The 19,727-nt window shown below is 42.2% G+C and overlaps 1 protein-coding gene across 1 annotated transcript in view; it reads left to right on the top strand.

Moving 5' to 3' along the window:
* Positions 1-925: 925 nt before the first annotated feature.
* The window catches only part of SLC9A4 (solute carrier family 9 member A4), a 35,668-nt gene continuing 16,866 nt past the window's right edge, over positions 926-19,727 (top strand). Inside the window, exons 1-5 of the mRNA XM_075057228.1 lie at positions 926-1,202; positions 4,280-4,743; positions 9,918-10,177; positions 13,296-13,513; positions 18,134-18,336. Coding sequence (XP_074913329.1) covers positions 941-1,202; positions 4,280-4,743; positions 9,918-10,177; positions 13,296-13,513; positions 18,134-18,336 — 1,407 coding nt within the window. The 5' untranslated portion in view covers positions 926-940. The remainder of the gene's footprint in view (positions 1,203-4,279; positions 4,744-9,917; positions 10,178-13,295; positions 13,514-18,133; positions 18,337-19,727) is intronic.

Genomic DNA, 19,727 nt, shown 5'->3' with positions numbered 1-19,727 from the left:
CTTTAGCAGCTTCTAATCAACACTACTACGTTTGCACACTTTGTTATCCTAACACTAAACATGGTGTTTTTGTGGAGGAGAGAAGAGGCTGACCATTTAAAAAAACATTCCACGAGGGTGAATGCTGTTTTGGAGGAAGATAATGCGGTTGTCCAGTAAATGCCTTCCTGGCATGAGTAAAACAAATGTCCAATACAAGACAACTCAAGATCCAGTTTTAGGTACGTGATGTGACTCAGCCCTTCCTCTTTCTGTTAATGTGCTAAGTTACATTCCTGCATTTAAGAGGGAGAACACGTCTCTTAACGAGAACGTAATTAGCGTGCTCCTCCACCAGATGTCCCTACTGGAAGCCCTGCAAAGCCCATTTATTTACACACCGAGTAGTTTGGTTACCAGGTGAGACAGGACCAGTGAGCAGTGCCAAGTGTGGTACCTCAGGTGCCAGTTTGCCCTGGGGAAGCAGACGGGGAGTGAGGGCAGGAGAGGAAGGCATGGAGCGGGCTCTCCTGCCTGCCCAGGCTGCCACCGGCTTTCCCACCTGATGCTACTTACTCGTGCCTGGATGGTGTGCAATGCAGCTTTTTTTTTCCTTTTTTTTTTTTTTGACAGTGGGAAAAAAATCAGAGTGGCTGCATAAAGAATGTAGTTGGAAAGGGCTTTTTATTCCCTAACAGGGCGATGCTGTGGCCAAGGTTTATCTGGGTCGGAGGAACCTGCAGAACTGGTATCTTCATACAAACTCCAGGTCTGTCTGTAACACAAGGAACAGGACAGGCACATTAGGACTTGCAGAATGACCTCTAATAGGCAAATGAAGCAGCCCTGAGGAAGAAGCGGCCGTGGCTATGACCAGCACGAATCAACAGGAGTGAGTGTTGCATACCTTCATGCACCCACTATACGCTATATCTGTAATAAAATAGTCACAGCCCCAGACATGGGCTCTGCCGCGCTCGCACATGCAAAGCTTTTGAACTGGTTGCTGTCGCTGTCGAGTCTGGTATGCTGTTCTGCTGCTGGTTATGTGGATGACCCCAACCTGAGCAAGAGTTTCTTGCCTCACTATGAACCTGATCAGGGGGATGCTGTTGGCTCTTCGCAAGATACGAGGCTACATGTTTTCACAGTGGACTATGACTATGTGCAAATTCCCTATGAAGTTACTCTTTGGATCCTCTTTGCCTCTCTTGCAAAAATAGGTAAGTAGAAAATGGGATCTTGGGTCCTCCTACCTCAGCAAGAAGTTAAAAACGTACCATGTAACCAAGTGTCTTCCATGCATTTTTGTAGCAGGGATCGTTTTTACAGCTTCTGTCCTCAAAAAACCAGGTGTGTTCATTACCATGACAATGATAAAATGCCACCTCCAAATGCTTCCAGCTTGCTTAAATAAATATAGGAGCTCTAACCCTCAGGTCTCTTGGGTTGTCTATGCTAGTGAGTAGCAACTGCAATCCCCTACAACAGTGCTGTCCATCCCTTTTTCTAGTCTTTAAACATCACAAGATATCAGAATTTACAACCTGCTACAGCTGTAGAAATCAGTAACACCAGACTGAGACTTCAAGCGTATTGAATTGGGGGGAGAAAAGTGGGAAGAGTTCTTCCTTTGTGCAAATAATGGGAAACATTTCCCTAAGAGTCTTTGGTTTACATGTTTGCTGTTTGAAGTTGCTCAGAAAGTAATACCAGGGGAGAGAGACCCAGAGTCTAAGAGGGTGTAGGTCATCAGAGATGTAGGGTAAGTGCCTTTGGAATACATACCAATACATCTAGCTTCTATTAGAGCTCCATGTAGGTATCTGAATGAAGAAAGGCAACTCATGGAGAAGTAGGGACTGCAATTAACATAGCAAAAATAGCTCGCTGTGTGTCTTACACTTTTGAATGGCTGGGCTCAAATTATTTTGACCATTCAGAATAGTGCAGTAATATCAAATAAATGGAGAAGATGGTAATAATGTGAAGAGCTGCACACATGTGATCTCCCTGTCCTTTTGATCCTTCCATAGGATTTTCAAACATTACTATAGAACAGGCTGGTAGGTGGGACTGATGATTTTCTGGAGGTGGCCCGAAGATAAACATTTTTCATGTCATAGTCATGCAATTGACAAAAATCATTACCACTGACCATGATTTGCCAGTTTCATAATAGCTGATGATCTCAATCCAATTCCTGTAAACAAATGCCTTTACTGCTAGAATAATAACAGAAATTTTCACAAATCAAATTTGTTGTTAGGGCATCAGCAGAGTGTATTAGCAGTGAGCATATTGATCAATTCCTTTATTCATCATCCATAAAAGCACACAACTTGCCACATGGCTCATCTACTCAATATTCTTGTTTTGAAATATATATACTTTAGAAGAACTGTGTAATGCCTCCCAAGCAAACCTGTTCCTTAGCTGGGAGTTTTCAAATAATATTATTTTTGATGAAAAGTGTGGAGCTGCTGACTTCCAATCTACTTGAAAGAAAGAGTTAATCTGAATAATCTGGTTACCCAGGGAAGAAGTTTTCCAAACTGTTAAAAATTCTCAGTGTTTTATTCAGGTATTATCTTCCTTCTGGGTTTCAAGATTTCAGGGTGGGAAACATTTCTGAGGTCTTGAAAGGCAAAACAATCCCCTTATTCTGTAAAACTGACAGAAGTCTTGAACATTTTTTTTTTTCATTAAAAAAGGAGATGAGTAGAGTTATGATCTTAACATACTTTTTTGGTAAAAACAAATAGTCTCCTAAATAAATTATTTAAAAATTCATAAAAATATTTTTCTTTTCCTTTACTTTTGAATAGTGATAATCCGAGGTTCACAGAAATGCAGTCATGACATTAGCTTCTAGAGTTATGGGATGAAGGTTGACCCAGCTTCGGGCATGGAGACACAGCCAATGGATTTATAGGTTTCTTAGTCTGCCACATTCTCATTCTTGTAAATCCTGAAAAATTCCTTACATTTTTTAGTAGAGGCACCTCTCATTCGCAATATGATTACACAGTTCCTGGTATAGCGACTAAACGAGCTAGGCATTATCATATGGTATCAGTATTCGTGTTTGTTAAATGGGAAGAAGTATATAACATTTATACGGCAAGCGTAGCTCTCCCTCTGTAAAAGAGCTTGGCTACATCTATGTTTGTAAACTAACGAGCCCCCGGTGAGGAAGCTGCGTGTGACTGTCCGTACCACCCCGGCGTTGGTGTGCTCCTTCTCAGCTCTGGCCAACGTCGACAAGCCTTCACCCAGGCAGTGCCCGGGCAGGATGGGTGCCAGGATCAGTTCCCACGGGCAGTTTGGATGTGACCGCTTCTTGCTGGGGTAGGGAAGAGAATTTGGCTGTATGGATGCAAGTTGAACCTTTCTGCTCGGAAAAGTCTTTGGCCTGCTTAATTTGCTAGTCTAGACTCAACCTTTATTCCAGTGTGGAAAAAAAAATCCCTTAGGACGCATTATTTTCTCAGATATTTGATCAGCAATGCTGAAATCACTGGTTTTGTTTCAGTAAACTAACTCATAAGGTTCTCTACAAAATATTGTTTGTCTTATGTCGGAACAGCAGTTTTCCCAGAAAAGCAAGGTTAATCGGCTTGTACAAAGCCTTATGTTACTGTGGCTTGATTCCTGCTGCTTTGGGTATTTTGTTGTTCACGAGTGCTCACTCCCGCTGTCTGTGGATCACCTGGAGTCCACGCAATGCTTCACGGGAGTGCTGGAAGTGGAGGGAGCTGAGCAGACCGTGGCATCTGAGCTGCTCCCTGCTCCCTTGGGCTTCTCCAGGTTCCTGGTCAGCCCAAATCCAGTGGGAGCTCTGCAGCCAGGGACCCTCCTCAGCAGCTGCCTTCCAACCTGCAGCCAGGGATTTTGCTCGCTTTGAGATGGAAGGACAAGACTGTGCGTCAGAGGTTTGGCAGTAGCGGTTGGGCAGCAAGGATTCTTGAAGAGTGTTTTCTTTCCAAATTGCAGAGTACCTTTTCAAAGCGGTTTCTGCATTCCTAGAAGTGGAGCTTAGACTCAGGCACACTTGCTTAGAAATCGAGAGCTGGGGAGCGGGAAGAGAAAAGATTCATGGCCAAACTCTTCCCCTGCTTTGGTGACACAAGTCTGGGAATGTTTAATTTTGAAGGGAACAGTACTGCCTGTTTTTACATTCATAATCCTAAGAACAAAACCTGGCTCCCTGAAGACAAAGTATTCAAAGGCAGGCAAAACATCTGTCTGAGATCAGGTTAATTTAAACTTGAATAATACCCTTAATGTTTTATTCAAGGTTTCCATCTCTATCACCGCTTACCAAGACTCATGCCCGAAAGCTGCATCCTGATTGCCATTGGAGCACTAGTAGGAGCGATCATCTTTGCTTCTGATCACAAATCTCCACCAGTGATGAACACAAGTATTTACTTCTTGTATCTCCTTCCACCCATCATCCTGGAGGAAGGCTATTTCATGCCAACTCGCCCATTTTTTGAAAACTTTGGGTCCATCCTGTGGTGGTCTGTGCTGGGATCTCTGGTAAACTCATTTGGGATTGGGCTCTCCCTCTACGGAGTCTGCCAGATCGAAGCCTTTGGTCTGACCGACCTGGACCTGCTGCAGAACCTGCTTTTTGGCAGCATGATTTCAGCTGTGGATCCTGTGGCAGCCCTGGTAGTTTTTGAAGAAGCCTCCGTTAATGAGCAGCTTTACATGATGATCTTTGGAGAATCATTGCTAAATGATGGCATAACTGTGGTGAGTTTCTTTCCACTCCTTGTCTTCCACTCTTTAGTCTCTTGTGGATTGTAGGGTTATTGGGCAAAGGACAAGGAGATCCTAGATACATTATTTTATGAATACTCCACTCCATTACACACAAGTAATTTAATGTATCTAAAGATTACATCTTATATTAACTCTTTCATAAATGTGTTGTTTTAGAGCTGCTGGAACAGGGAAGCATACACATACACAATAGACATCACATCTTGCTCTTGCATTCACTGAAGTGAATGGACAAGCTACAGCTGATTCTGCTGGTAGGATCAGTGTAAGTCCTAGGAACGTTCTTGACATCGTGCAAGCAAATAGATAGAAAATTGTACTGCTTAAAGATTGAAGGCTTCTATGAAGTTTCCCAGAGACCTTAGACAAGAATTCCAAAAGCCACTAATAAGTTTGCATAACTTGTTTATATCAGTAAAAAAATTGACATCTGACAAATGTTCACCTTTCTTGGCTGTCTTATCTCAAGCATCTAGAGACAATGTTTCTGCAATAAAAGAGATTTCATTTGATTTTTTTTGTGGTTTGGTTTTGTTTTGTTTTGTTTAAATAGGAAAAGCATGTTTTTACAGAGCTACTTTTGCTAATACTTTCCCCCCTTTCTCATTAGTTTTACTAAAACTTGGAGCAACCTGAAATTCTAGCTATAAACCACAATTGAGAAAAACACTTAGAACACGCATGTTTTTCAAGGAAGAAATTTCAAGCAGGAAATTCTTTGCTCAGAAACCAACAGGAGTGCTCATGTGCTGCAAGTTAACTGCAAGTTAAGGAGTTTTGCTAGATAAGATCTTTACAGAATTTAAATCACAGGAATCTAAAACACATAAAAACTATTCAGATACTGTTATATATGAGGTACGGCACAACCTGGACTTGTAAAATCTGTACAGAGTTCATTGCTGAAGGGCTTCATGGGAGAAGTGCAGTTTATGAGTAATGCGAAAAGGAAAAGGGATGAAGTAATTTCTTGCAGCCACAGCCTATTGATCACAAATCCTTCTTGGTGAATCAGAGATGTAGGGCTGATGTAGAACTAAGGGACAAATGTTACTTAACTTTACATGTAAACTGCTTATGTGTTATAGTTGTAACAAAAGAATCCCCAATGCATCTGTCACTTCCACTTGTCTTTTTGGTTCCTTCTAGTGTAGACCTCAAAAAGTAATACCTCTTCCTCACTCTGGAAGACCTTGTTTCATCCTTTTTTTTGACTGGCTCTCTACCTTGCCTTCCCTTTGTTCCCAGCTGCTATTTATGACGTGGGTCCAACTCATGACGGTATGCACATGACCTTTCAGTCAGGATCCTGTTACAGCATAAATGTGGGGTGAGAGAAAGCCTTTTAAAACCTGGTATTTAGGCACTTCTCAGCAGCATTAGATGTGTTAGGAAAAGAGAAGAAAGGGCTGTACATGGGGAACATTGCCTACATGGCTGCGAGCTCCCTTTGCCCCAGGCACCCTCATCTTTGCAATCAGTTTGTCAGCTCCTGCTGATGCATTTCTGCATCACCCACCTCTCATCCACTGTCTGGGCATTCAAATTTTGAAAATCTCTACCTGGCTTCATGTTTGAGAAGACTGAAGTATTTGTCACCTGGATGGACCCCAATGGGTGGCTTTCTCCTCTGCGATACCTCACTTGCTTTTTTAAGGGCTTTAAAAGTGTTTATCTCAGGTGTCTTATCTTACCATTTCCTCCCTGTTTCTGTCTTAACAGTTTCCTTTGAGTTAACTCTCTGTGTTTAAAAAGATAATATCACCAAGATATATTAAGCATACATATTTTTTGATTGTTTAAATACAAATATCCTGGTTCTTTCCAGTCTGCTTAACAGCTTGAACATTTTTTTCCCCAGCAGGAAAAACTGGTATGAATTTTGCTGAACTTGTGTATTACATTTGAGGCAATAATAGCTCCCTCTCCTATATTTAGTTCAATATCCTGGTTAAAAAAATTGCAAAATAATAGACTGTGGAATTAAAATGATGATTTAGGAGTTGTGCCTTTGACTTAAGGGACTGGGTCAAAAGTGGAAAATTTACCCTTTTTACCCATTTGTACCTTTTCCCATTCTCCTCAGCCAGGCCATGTCCATGGATGGAACAAGAAGGCTCCAGGTCCTGTTAATTGCTCCTTTTCCCAATTGCTTCTGAGTAGACTGTTAGTATCAGAATAGCGCAGACAACAACAGGACTGGTCCTAACACATATCATACATTAGGGGAGTTTCAAAGCCCTGTTCAAAACAGTGATGTTGGTAAACTCAGTGCAGTTTTCATTCAAACTTGAACAGAGGTGGAAGATCTTGATTTTGCTGCAAAGGATTTCAGGCATCTGAAGCTCTGCTCCTGCATATACACAGACCATTTTTGTCTCAACAGGAGCTGAGCACCTGTGTACATCAGGAAACAGAATATTTCCCCGGACTCCTTCAACTCTGAGGCTTGAGTTTAGAAACACTGAGAACACCTATACGTCACGCTGTACTCAAAATGGAGTGGCAGTGACTACTTTCTCTAGTGGTGTCCTCTCTTCTTTGTATGCGGTAGCAGAGCAGTTAAAAGAAACCTACTGCATGATGGAGGCCCAAGTAAAATTGATTTCTTTATTTGTGGGGATTTTAATTTACCTCTCTGGGATAGCTTGGGTGCTAGGAAGGAGGATGGAGATATTCTCTGCTCCTGCTGTTGAAGTTGACCCACTCTGTTTAGAGTAAAATTAAATGCATGTGGTCAGAAAGAGTTACCAGGGTGGAAAGTTATCATCAGGGCTGCCTGTGTTGGTGGTTAAGGCAGTCACTTGAAAATCTTTTTTCCAACGCTTCTGATGTGGATGGTATGTGCAATGTTTGTACCATCTAGACAGCTGGAGCAGGGACCCGTCCGCGGGGAGGGCCCTGTGGTGAGCAGTGTCACGCTCTCTCTTCCTCTCCCTGGCTCTAACAGCCAGCCAGTGGTACACCACCACACGGTAACGTCCCCCCCAAAAAACCCAAAGCACAACTTTCTCAGAGTTGTTAAATGAGGCCAACTATCAATCCATCCCTTCTTTTTGAGTGAACAAGGGCATCCTAAGCTGATTCAGGTTTTATACCGTACAAAGAATTAAAGTATTTCATTTACTGGCATAAACACTGCAACGTTACATGGAGCCTTACTTGTATGACGCGGTGCAGGATGTTGTACAGAACAGTTTACTCCCACAAAGCATGTTGCAAAGAAATGGAAATTATGTCATATTTCCATAATTTCCATTGTAATGCCAATTCAGTTATATCATATAGACAGTTTAGGAACTAGAAGAAGAGAGAAAAACTTACCAAGTCATTTGCTGAGAATAATTTGCTTTATTCATAAGTCAGCATAGATTCATGCCTTGGTATCACTTATAAAGAATCACAAGTCTTAGGAAGAGGTTGAAGTCTGCAAGAAGGGGGTAACAGAGACAAAACAGGCTTGGTAATGAAAAGCTATATGGTAAGTACAGTAAGGTTTATTTACTGTCAAGACATGAACCCTCTTTTCCTTATCTGCCACTGAAGAGCCTAATTTCATACACAGTCATTAGGAAAAGGCACCTCTGGGTATTTTCTCACATGAAACATTTTGTTGTGTTTTGCCTGTCCCACAGAAATATTAGCAATGAGTCTCCTGGAGAACAGGCTGTGTGACAGCTCAAGGTCGTATGTTCCCAGCAGCAATTTAAGATTAGATAGTAGCTGGGGAATAATTATTATCCTAATGAGCTTGACTCTTCTACCTGCAAATATCTACTTTAATCTTCTTAATAGCCTTCTGGAATTAACTATATGAAGAAGAAAGACCAAATAAAACTAGATAAGGCAAATTATTTTGGTCCATTTTGCATTTTTGAACTAATGCTTTGGTGCAACAGCTTTGGAGAGCTGGTGGCTTTAGATGTTCCCCAAATTCTCTTGAAAACTTAAAGGTGACTTTCATGTGTTACACACTGCCTGTAAACAGATCTGACAGGACTTAATGTTAACCTACTGTCAGCAAACTCTAAGACCTTTTTATTACTACACCACTCATTACTGTGGAAACTTTCTATTAGTTTCTAAAAGATGAATGAAAGTAGAATATACTGAAGATTTTTCATTATGAATTTCTGCAGAAAAGAAATTATTGATAATAGAAGTATGGTAAACTTATCTGCTCTGACCTAAATGAAACTACCTTTACAGACCAAATTATATAATGTAGCAAATTCAATCTTTCTTCTAATCTGACACTGTTTTCTTTTTACTTTTGTCATTCCAAGCTTTCTAGTCAAAATATATGTGTGAAGGATCTTTAGGCCATTTAGAATGCTACAACTTTTGTTTCCCACTTTGACACAGAGCTCCTGGGAAGCAGGTTAAGTGGCATCAGACCCAAAACATGTAAGGATAGAGAGGCTGTATTTATCTAGCTAGAGACAATATGAAACCTAGGCTACCATTTTCCCTTCCCTTCCCTTCCCTTCCCTTCCCTTCCCTTCCCTTCCCTTCCCTTCCCTTCCCTTCCCTTCCCTTCCCTTCCCTTCTTCCTTTCCCATTCCCAGTGACGTTTCATGATGTTTATGTGTCAAGTGCTACTGAAAAACATTGAACATTCCAGAGTCCATCTAATGAAGTGTGCCCAGCCTAATGATCATACACACAACCTAAATGGGTTTTAAATGAAAAGTGTGATTCTTAGTTGCTGCCCTGCCCCATCCTGACTCAGAAAGAGAACATGGAAGGGAGAGCCTGGGGTTGGTAAAGTACTCAGCTGGGCTTTCAACATCTGCTACAAAGATCAATAATTAAGTTTACCTTCAGAAAAAAACATGGGTGTTTTTCAGTTACTTCAATTGCATCTGATCCCCCAGGGTTTTACCGTTATTATGTAACTATTTATCCCCCCCCCCCCCTTTTTTTTTTTTTTTGCTATTTTTCGGGACATTTAACAGAACCTTAATTCTGGGACTTGTTAAGAACCAGCTGAGATTTCAACTGTTATTTTGCTGTGCTGTCTAAAGGAATTTTAGGCATATATATATATATATACACACACACACACCCCCCACCCGTGAAATGAGTAAGCCTGCCAGGTTCAGAAAGATGCCTGACTGCTGTCTCCTTATTTTCACACATAGGTTTTATATAACATCTTCATCGCCTTCACCCAGATGCACCGGTACGAAGAAATTGAATCCATCGATGTCTTTGCTGGCTTCGCTCGCTTCTTCGTGGTGGGGCTGGGTGGCGTGTTGTTTGGCATCGTCTTTGGATTCGTTTCGGCACTCATGACTCGATTCACCCACAACGTTTCTGCTATCGAACCCCTGCTGGTCTTCATGTTCAGCTACCTGTCTTACTTGTCCGCTGAAACCCTTTACATCTCGGGCATTTTGGCGTGAGTATCCCTTATGGCTTTTTGGATGCCCTCTCGAGGGAAGCAACATTGTTTTGAGGAGGTGGTTTGTTCGAGGTTGGTACAATACATGCATTTTCAGTTTCTGTCCTAGAGATCTGCAGTGGATGGCTTTTAAAGGATCTGTAAAATGCAGTGGTAACTCAGAAAAGCAAACCCATAGTCATCATAGGCATAGATGTACTACTGAGGAGTGCGTATCTGCTCTGAAATTTTTTTAGATTTTTGCTGGTTGGAAAAGATACTGCAAGCTGTGGGTAAAATGACTAGTGCTGCCACCATCTGGCTGCTACCTCTGATAAAATCAGCAGAATGAGAGAATGATTTGATAATAGATCAGTGTAACTGTCTTTACTTCTAAGCGCCATCACCATGCAATTACAAGAGAGATTAAAAGTAATGAGTATGGAAAACAGAATAAAGGACATCCGAGTTCTTGTGAACACCAGCTCTAACATAATTTACTGGAATTACATTACATTTGAACAGCATCACTGGAACTGAAACTGGGCAAAACCAGGCAACCGAGAACATCAAGCACATATGTTTACATATATTCACGTATGTGATTATTGACAGTCATATTTTGATGCGGCCAGCATAGCTCGATACTGCTGTAATGCTGGGGACTGCTTCCTTAAAGTGCTGTAATGGCGTGGGTGCCCACTGCAGAGAGAAAGCTGGCAGGTCTATCGACCGCAGTAAATGGGGAGAGGGTGAGTATTGTGGGAAGGAAAGAGGACAGCGGCAGGAAAGGGGTCAGAAGAGAAAGGAAGGAATAAGGGTGAGAGTGAGAGACTTTACGAGAAAACTGCTGGTAGGTGAATTTCAAAGAAACCACAGCAAACAGCCCCTCAGCAGGGTATAGTGGAAGAAAATGGGAACCTGAATGTGGTAAATGCTCCAGCTAGTGCTGCTGGCTGCTGCAGGCTCAGTGCCCAGCTGGTGGGAAGCAGCAGCCTTGCACGGCCTCTGTTGGGGCTGAGCTTGCGTGCTGGGTCTTGCGGGCTCTGGTGCTGCAGAAGGGAGTTCCTTTTATTGAGGACAAACCAGTTTAAACCTAACAAATACAAGCGTGTGGCTGTTGATGTCCAGACAGGTGCATCTACTCACCTCCGCTTGTCAAACCCTGATTTCATAGAATCATAGGATCATAGAATGGTTTGGGCTGGAAGGGACCTTTAAAGGTCATCTAGTCCAACCCCCTGCAATGAGCAGGGACATCTTCAACCAAATCAGGTTGCTCAGGGCCCCATCCAACCTGACCTTGAATGTTTCCAGGGATGGGGCATCAACCACCTCTCTGGGCAACCTGGTCCAGTGCCTCACCATCCTCATTGTAAAAAAATCTCTTCCTTATATCTAGTCTAAATCTATCCTCTTTTAGTTTACAACCATTATCACCTGTTCTATTGCAAGAGGCACTACTAAAAAGTTTATCTCCATCTTTCTTATAAATGCCCTTTATGTATTGAAAAGCCGCAATAAGATCTCCCTGGACCTTCTCTTCTCCAGGCTGAACAACCCCAATTTGTTCAGCTTCAGAGTAGAACTGTGTTTGTAAAAAAAACCTTTGCAGGATGGCCCTGAGAAGCAATATCTGAATATTTAACCATATTAAATAAGGAGATATGTTTTTCTGAGCAATTAGACAAAGCAGACAAGTCTTGTACAATGTTTTGCACATCCAACACATTTGTTCTGATTGAGGTGACTGGTGACTTTAGTTGAGCAGGGTTAGACCTACTATGTAGTGAGCACTAATATAGTATGGACCCTTTCTTACCTGCGCTGCCCAAAATGCTGCTTCCCTGCCTATTCATTACACTATGCTACATAGCTCTTTGTTTCTTTTGCTTCTTATTTTCATTAGAGTGCTGAAATTATTAGTAATAGAAGAATGTTAATATAATTGGGATTTATTATTCTTACTGCTTCATTAAGGAAATTATTGCTTGGTTTAGGGATGGGAACTTATTGTCACCTTTCTGAATTATTGAGGAATTCATTCATTTTTCACTTGGATCATGAAAGTCAATTATGCATGTGTCTCTGAAAATCAACAGTATTAAACATTAATGCCTAATGGTCTTGTCTTAGAGTGTCCTTGGACCCGCTAAATGTCTCAGCTCCACGAGAATACCCTTGAGATTTCTTCAGTGGAAATTAAATGAGCAGAAACTAGATGAAGGGTTATTTAATGAACAGTCAGCATTCTCTGAATTCACAAGTTTGGAAAAATATCATCACAAGAAGCCCCCAAGGACTAAAATAATATCAGTAAAAACTAGACAGAAGATGGAATATGTTACTAGCATAGCACCCTCTCTACCTATTACCTATGGCCATGGAAAATGAAGCAGGGAAGAGGAAAGCCCCTTCAGTAGGGCTGCTCAAAGACTACTGCTCCTTGTGGTTGTTACCAGCATCTCTGCTGGGTGGCCGCTGATGCCTCTGAAGCAGGCTCTAGTCTTCATTAACAGCAAAGAGATGGAAACCATCCCTTGGCTTCGTTAGGCACATTCCCCACCCCCTGGGTAACTAAAAGGGGGGAAGGACACCTCTGTAGGATAACTGAATTTCTCTCTGCTGTGGGTGGAGAGTCACTGAAGCTTACCCCGGCCCTGGCAGCGAGCCGTCAGGAGCTTTGGCCTTGACCACCATGTTCTCCCACCACCACCTCCTCAAAGAAGAAGATCACTAAGGGGCAGGTTGCCCCGCTCTAACCGACCCGTCCGTAGGCTGGTACAAAACCGACCTGCCCTTTGTTTGAGACTCAAATATTTGGTGCGTGGTGGCTGTGGGTTAGGCATTCAGGATAAAATGGACTTTGAACTGGAACGTGATATCCTCACTTCCTCGTGGGGAAGGCTGACTGCTTTGCTTCCTTTTTCCTGTATGCAAAATGGATTTGTAAAGCTGAATGCACATGCTCTTCTATCTAATGAAATAGCTAATGTTACCGAAGAAATAAAATGCTTCTTGATATTAGGAAGGTCAGAGGCTGGTGATGGAGAGTGCAGGTAATGAAGGCTGAGGTTGTTCTTAAATGAAAAGAAAAACAGGTCGTGGCTGATCTCTGATGTTTTGCCTGGTACAGGATGACAGCATGTGCAGTGACAATGAAAAAGTACGTGGAGGAGAATGTTTCCCAGAATTCCTATACCACAATAAAATATTTCATGAAGATGCTGAGCAGCGTCAGTGAGACCCTGATTTTCGTGTTCATGGGAGTGTCTACGGTGGGGAAAAACCACGAGTGGAACTGGGCCTTCATTTGCTTCACTCTGCTCTTCTGCCTCGTTTGGCGGACACTGAGTAAGTTGGCTTTTTCAGGCAACCCTCTCTGCACTTCTGAGAGAAACCCTTTGGTACAAAGGTATGTTAGAAAAGTCTGTGCGGACTGGCGTAACCAGTTTAATAATGAATTTACTAGGCTTAGGTTACTGACAAGTTAATTTCACAAATCTACGCGTGGACAAAAAGAGGGAAAAAGCCCCAAACAAATCTGAATGCCAGTCTCCAAGCACAGACTTTATGATTAGGTGAGAATGGAATATTTTAAGCAAAATTAAAATATGACCATGGTTATGTCTATACAGATGCTTATATCTTAGTTAACTATATGCCCTTGGGTAAGTGGGCTTCATAATGATTTCATTGCACACTGTAATTAACTTACTAATTAGATAATGTACATCAACACGCTTCTGCTACAGGTCCTGGGCCAGGAGTGCTAGAGGCATTGAAAAAGAGGGAAGGTGAAAATTAGCACTGCTACATAACAGAACAGGGACTCTGTTTCCTTCCTTATACCACATCTAAGCCAACCATGCTATACTAGTGCTCCTCACAAGTCAGCTCTTAAGTTTTAAACTGCTAGAAAAGAGTGCCTGTTTGAAATTACTCCATTTCTACACACAGTGTCTCCCCATTCCTGCAAAGGTCTCCTACTTCCTAATCTGCGAGACTGGGATCCCTCCAGCTTGGGCAGGGCAGTTTCCAGAAGATGTCACACAAGCTGTGGGACACAATTTCTCATCTGCTTCTAAGTCCAGGATAGGTTGACAGTAACACTGAAAGAGGAGAAGCAATAAGAAGGCTGGTTGTGTTCTGTGGGGAGTAGCAGTCCCGGCAGAGTTCTTGTATGAGCTGCTCTTGTGCCTGTTAGCGAATTTACTGCAACTGTGGAAGCAGAGAGGCAACACGTTGCCATCTTCTCCCTCATTTACTAGTACCGTCCAGCCAAACATTCTAGCTGACATAAAAAAAGGGATGACCTACTGGGTCAGACCAACCCTCTGGCAGTGTCTTCAACAGAGCCTGTGGGAGATGCTAATTAGGAAAGGCTTGCAAGCCTTGCCACTTTCTGAGCTCTCTTCACCCCCTACATCCTCAGCATGTAGAGTCACTGTGTTAGGGATGTGAGAGGGTACACTCCTTGCCCACACTATATAGGGGTTTGGACCTGTTGCCCATGAATTATGCCATCCTTTTTTTGAACATGAATATTCTGTATCAGGTTAAGTTACAACTGCTGCAACAGAAGGCAAATGCATTTACTCTGGAGAGGTGATGAATTATGGAACACATTCTACTCTGCCACTGTTATGTGTCACTTAAATTTAGTTAGAAATATGAGTGAATGATACTTCTGTAATGAAAGATGTTTTGAAAGTAGTACACAAGAAAAGGCCAAAAATACAATTATGCAGGCAGTCTTATTTCTGACATTTTTTAACTTCTGAGTGCCTGAATTGGCCATCTTAATAACATTCTTCTGGAATTTCAGTAAGATTTTTCAGAGTAGTTTATATTTTTAAAGAAAATGAGAAATCCAAATATTCCATCAGATGGCCTTGGAGGAGATAATCTGAGCACTGAAATTTAGACACGTACCTTGGCTAACTAAGTTAGTAGGTCAGTTCCCCCATGCTTCATTTATAATTAAAGGAGGCCCCTCTGGAGCATCCTGTGGGTCAGAAATCTACGTTGGGCACCTGCCACCACCTCCTCCAGCCTTCAGCCCTTGTCTATATTCCCTTTACATACAGACCCCAGGCTTGAGCTTGGACATTGGCCCAGCATCACCTGCTATGGTATTGAGGAGGAACAAGACCTGTCAGGTGATTCATCAGGGCCAGCTCTGCCCTCAAGGGGAAGGCAAAAAGGGGCTGAGAAGAAAAGGCTAATGATAGTTGCTGGAGATTGGTTGATGAATCAGCTGGAGAATAGGCTTTGTCTTCTCTACCACTCACAAAGAAGGAAGAAATGGATGAAGATGTGAAGATTCAAGGGAGCCTTAATTGCAGTGACCATAAGACCGTGGATGCTAAGATTCTGAGAGGAGTGAGCAAGCCGACAAACAGCAGAATTACAACCCCGGACTTCAAAGAGCAGACTTTGGCCAGTTGAAGTTGTTGTTAATGAGGCAAGGGAATTGGCTGGACAGCTGGGCTCAAAATACTCATCTAGCTTGTGGCTAATGGCATCCCTCAGGGCTCAGTACAGGGACCAATATTGTTTTAATGTCTTCATCAGTGACCTGGAGGATGGAATGGAGTGCACACTGAGCAAGTTTGTGGCTGACACCAAACTGCAGGGAGCAGTCAATATTCTGGATGGCTTCCATTCAAAGGGACCTGGACAGGCTGGAGAAATGGGCTGAGAGAAAGCTCATGAAGCTCAGGAAGAGCACAGGCAAGGACTTACATGTGGGTTGGAATAACACCATGCATAGGCTTGGAGTCTAGTAAGCACCTCTGCAGAAAAGGACCTGGCGTGGTAGACAACAGGTTGAACACAAGCCAGAATTATGTCCTTGTGACAAAGAAGGCCAACCATGTCCTGGGCTACATTAGCAAGCGTGTAGCCAGCAAGTCCAGCAAAGTGTTTCTTTCCCTCTCGTCAGCACTGGTGGAAGTGTGTGCTGACTCCAGAGTGCTCTCTCCAGTTCTGGGCTCCCCAGTATAGGAAGGACATAGAGGTTCTGGATCAAGTGCAATAGAGGCCACCAACCTGGTCAGAGGCTGGAACACTGGATGTACAAAGAGAGTCTGAGCGTTCTGGTCTATGCAGCCTGGGGAAGAAATGGCACAGGAGAGACCTTCTTACTTTCTACAAGTACCCGATCAGAAGAGAGAGAGGAGATGGAGCCAGATAATTCTCAGACGTGCACAGCAATAGGACAAGAGGCAACAGACACAAGCTGGAACATGGGAGATTCTGATTAGACAGTAGGAACCCATTTCTTAACATGAGGGTGATCCAATATTTTAACAGTGGCCCAGCTCTCCATTCTTAAAGGCATTCAAGACTTGACTGGAGCTTTGAGCAACCTGATCTGATTAGCTCTGCTTTGAGTAGGGACTTGGATGACCTCCAAAGGTCTTTCCAGCCTACAGTACTCTGAGTCTAATGTTTGGGACCAGCTAAGTGTTGGCATCAAACATCTGAGATTAAGGTGCTATTTCTTAAATCTCTCAGGTGGCTTATCCCTCAGTCAAAAAAAAAAAAACAAAAAAAAAAACAGAGGAGGAAGCTGTTGGCTTGACCCTCAAAGCCCATACACATTTCAAGACCTTTGACTTTTAAGCCTGGTAGCCCTGGAGGAAGGCATTTAATGAGCGGAAAAAAAGGAAAGAGGAAACCTGTGAAGGTTCAAGTATGTGCATCTGAACAGCTCTATTATATAGGGATGACACAAGTTCTGAGCAGTAGAGGTCATACGATTCTTGTGGGTTGACAGCAAAAAGAAAGTAATTAAATGTTTTCTTGCTAATCCTGGACCAAGCATGGCCTCCAAGTTTTTAAAGCCTTACTTTCAGAGCCTTACTTTTGGATTCTGTGTTGGAATATCCTTCCAATCAAGACAGAAGTGCTCTCCTGATACAAAAGCTGTTTTGCTGCCACATGTCCATCCTTCTCTCAAACACCAAGGGGAGTGCTAGAGCTTTCTTGAGGAAGGCTGAAATATTTTCCGCTAAATTTGTTTGATAAAATGAATACAACACTTTCTCTGAAGCTTGTATAAAATAAAGAGAATTGGCCTGAGGGTGATACCTCACATACACAGTTTCAGTCTGAGTAGCTGATGTCTAGCATAGTTATAAGTAGCCAAAAAAAGGTTTTAAGCAGTATCCAGCAACCTATACAACATGATACTGCTACTGGCCTTACCTACAATAATCCACTGAGTTTATCAGTGACAGCTGTGTAAAATTACACCAGTAATTATCAGCATTTGTCAGCTTTTACTTCAGTAATTTAACAGTTTCAACACAAAACTTAGTATACATGTTTCTTATGGAAGATGAAGAAGATTAAATGTAAATCAAGCAAATTGCTAAATGTACTCTATAAAGAAAAGCTGCAGCCCTTACACAGCCACAGGCTGTCTGATTAATTTTAACTTTTATTAAGAGCAAAATGAAATTTGAGAAATAAACAGAGAATTATAGACACAATAAGCCAGAGGATTAAAAATTAAAATGCTATTACTCTTTGCCTTTCAGTGAACCTGTCCACAGGACTTGTTGGTAAAGCACCGTTCAAACACTTTGGGCAGATACTGTGCAGAAAGCAGGAAACATTGCAAGGGAAGGCACAGGAAAAACTCTCATCCAGTGGTTTGTCTTGTCTCCAGAACACTTTGAAGAAGAACTGTGCAACATAAATATAGAAAGTAAAACTTTTCCCCTAATCTCACTTCTGAACTCCATAAGTGAATTTAAATCCTGAAGCAGTTAGGAACCATGGTCTTTTCTAGGAGATTATTTGACACAAACCAGATCCAGCAGTTGGTCAAAGAGAAGCTACAAGAACCCAAAATTGAAAAGAAAGGTCTGTCAACAGCTGCCTGAGCCAAGATGTTGTTTTGCTTTAAATATTTTCCTTTTCTCCTTGATTAAAAATACTTGTGCTTTTTTCCCTTCCTAGGTGTATTTGCTCTCTTCTACATCAGTAACAAGTTCCGAACCTATCCCTTCACCTTCAAAGACCAACTAATTATTTCCTACAGTGGCCTTCGAGGAGCCAGCAGCTTCTCTCTTGCGTTCTTGCTTCCAGTGAATCTCTTCCCAAGAAAAAACCTGTTCATTACAGCTACTCTTGTAGTTATATATTTCACCGTGTTCATCCAAGTAAGTGTATTTCTTAATGGATTGTTTTTGTAGAATCATAGAATGGTTTGGGTTGGAAGGGACCTTAAAGATCATCTAGTTCCATCTGCCATGGGCAGATGTGTTGTGGTCTAACCCCACTCGGCAACTAAGCACCGTGTAGCCGCTTGCTCACTCCTTTCCCCCTGCCTGCTGGTGGGATGGGGAGGAGAATTGGAAAAAAAGTAAAACTCGTGTGTTGAGATAAGAACAGTTTAATAATTGAAATAAAATAAAATATCATTATAATAATAATAATAATAAAAACAACAATAATAATTGTAATGAAAAGGGAGATAACAAAAAGATAGAGAAATAAAACACAAGAAAGACAAGTGGTGCACAATGCAATTGCTCACCACCCGCCGACCGATGCCCAGCCAGTCCCCGAGCAGTGATCAGCCCCTCCTGGCCAACTCCCCCCACTTTATACACTCAGCATGATGTCCCATGGTATGGAATATCCCTTTGGTTAGTTCGGGTCAGCTGTCCTGGCCAGGCTCCCTCCCAGCTTCTTGTGCACCTCCTCGCTGGCAGAGCATGGGAAACTGAAAAATCCTTGAGTTGGGTAAGAGCTACTGAGCAACAACTAAAACATCAGTGTGTTATCAACATTATTCTCATACTAAATCCAAAACACAGCACCGTATCAGCTACTAGGAAGAAAATTAACTCTATCCCAACTGGAATCAGGACAGCAGGGACACCTTCCACTAGACCAGGTTGCCCCAAGCCCCATCCAACCTGGCCTTGAACACTTCCAGGGATGGGAGATCCACAGCTTCTCTGGTCAACCTGTTCCAGTGCCTCACCACCCTCACAGTGGAGAATTTCTTCCTTATATGTAATCTAAATCTACCCTCTTTCAGTTTAAAGCCATTACCGCTTGTCCTATCACTACATGCCCTTGTAAAAAGTCCCTCTCCAGCTTTCTTGTAGCCCTACTTTAGGTACGGGAAGGCTGCTATAAGGTCTCCCAGGAGACCTTATATTTCATGTAATAGAGGTGACTGAAAGCTTCATAGTGAAGATTGCACTGAATTTACTCTTAAACTAGGAAAAGCTATTGTATTTTATGGCCAGATTTAGCACTGCACTGTGTAATTACCCTTTCAGGGCTTTCTAGGTATTATTAAATAACTTTTTCAGAAAGTACATATTGAAAACCTGTGTCTTCTGAAATATGCAGGGAAGAGGGCACTTTGTTTCCAAAATCTCTTATGTTCACTCCACATGTTCTTCCTAATGCTTCCAAATTAAGAAGCATTTGAACTTTACACTTCAGCACAGAATCATTCTCTACTAGTGGTGTATCTCAAACTGAACAGAAAACAATATGTCTGTTCTATGAAGGATTTTGAATTTTTTACTTT

Source organism: Buteo buteo, chromosome 25, assembly GCF_964188355.1.
Source record: "Buteo buteo chromosome 25, bButBut1.hap1.1, whole genome shotgun sequence".
NCBI lineage: Eukaryota > Metazoa > Chordata > Aves > Accipitriformes > Accipitridae > Buteo > Buteo buteo.
The sequence above is the reverse complement of the archived record's forward strand: the minus strand, read 5'-3'. Positions and strand labels throughout refer to the sequence as shown.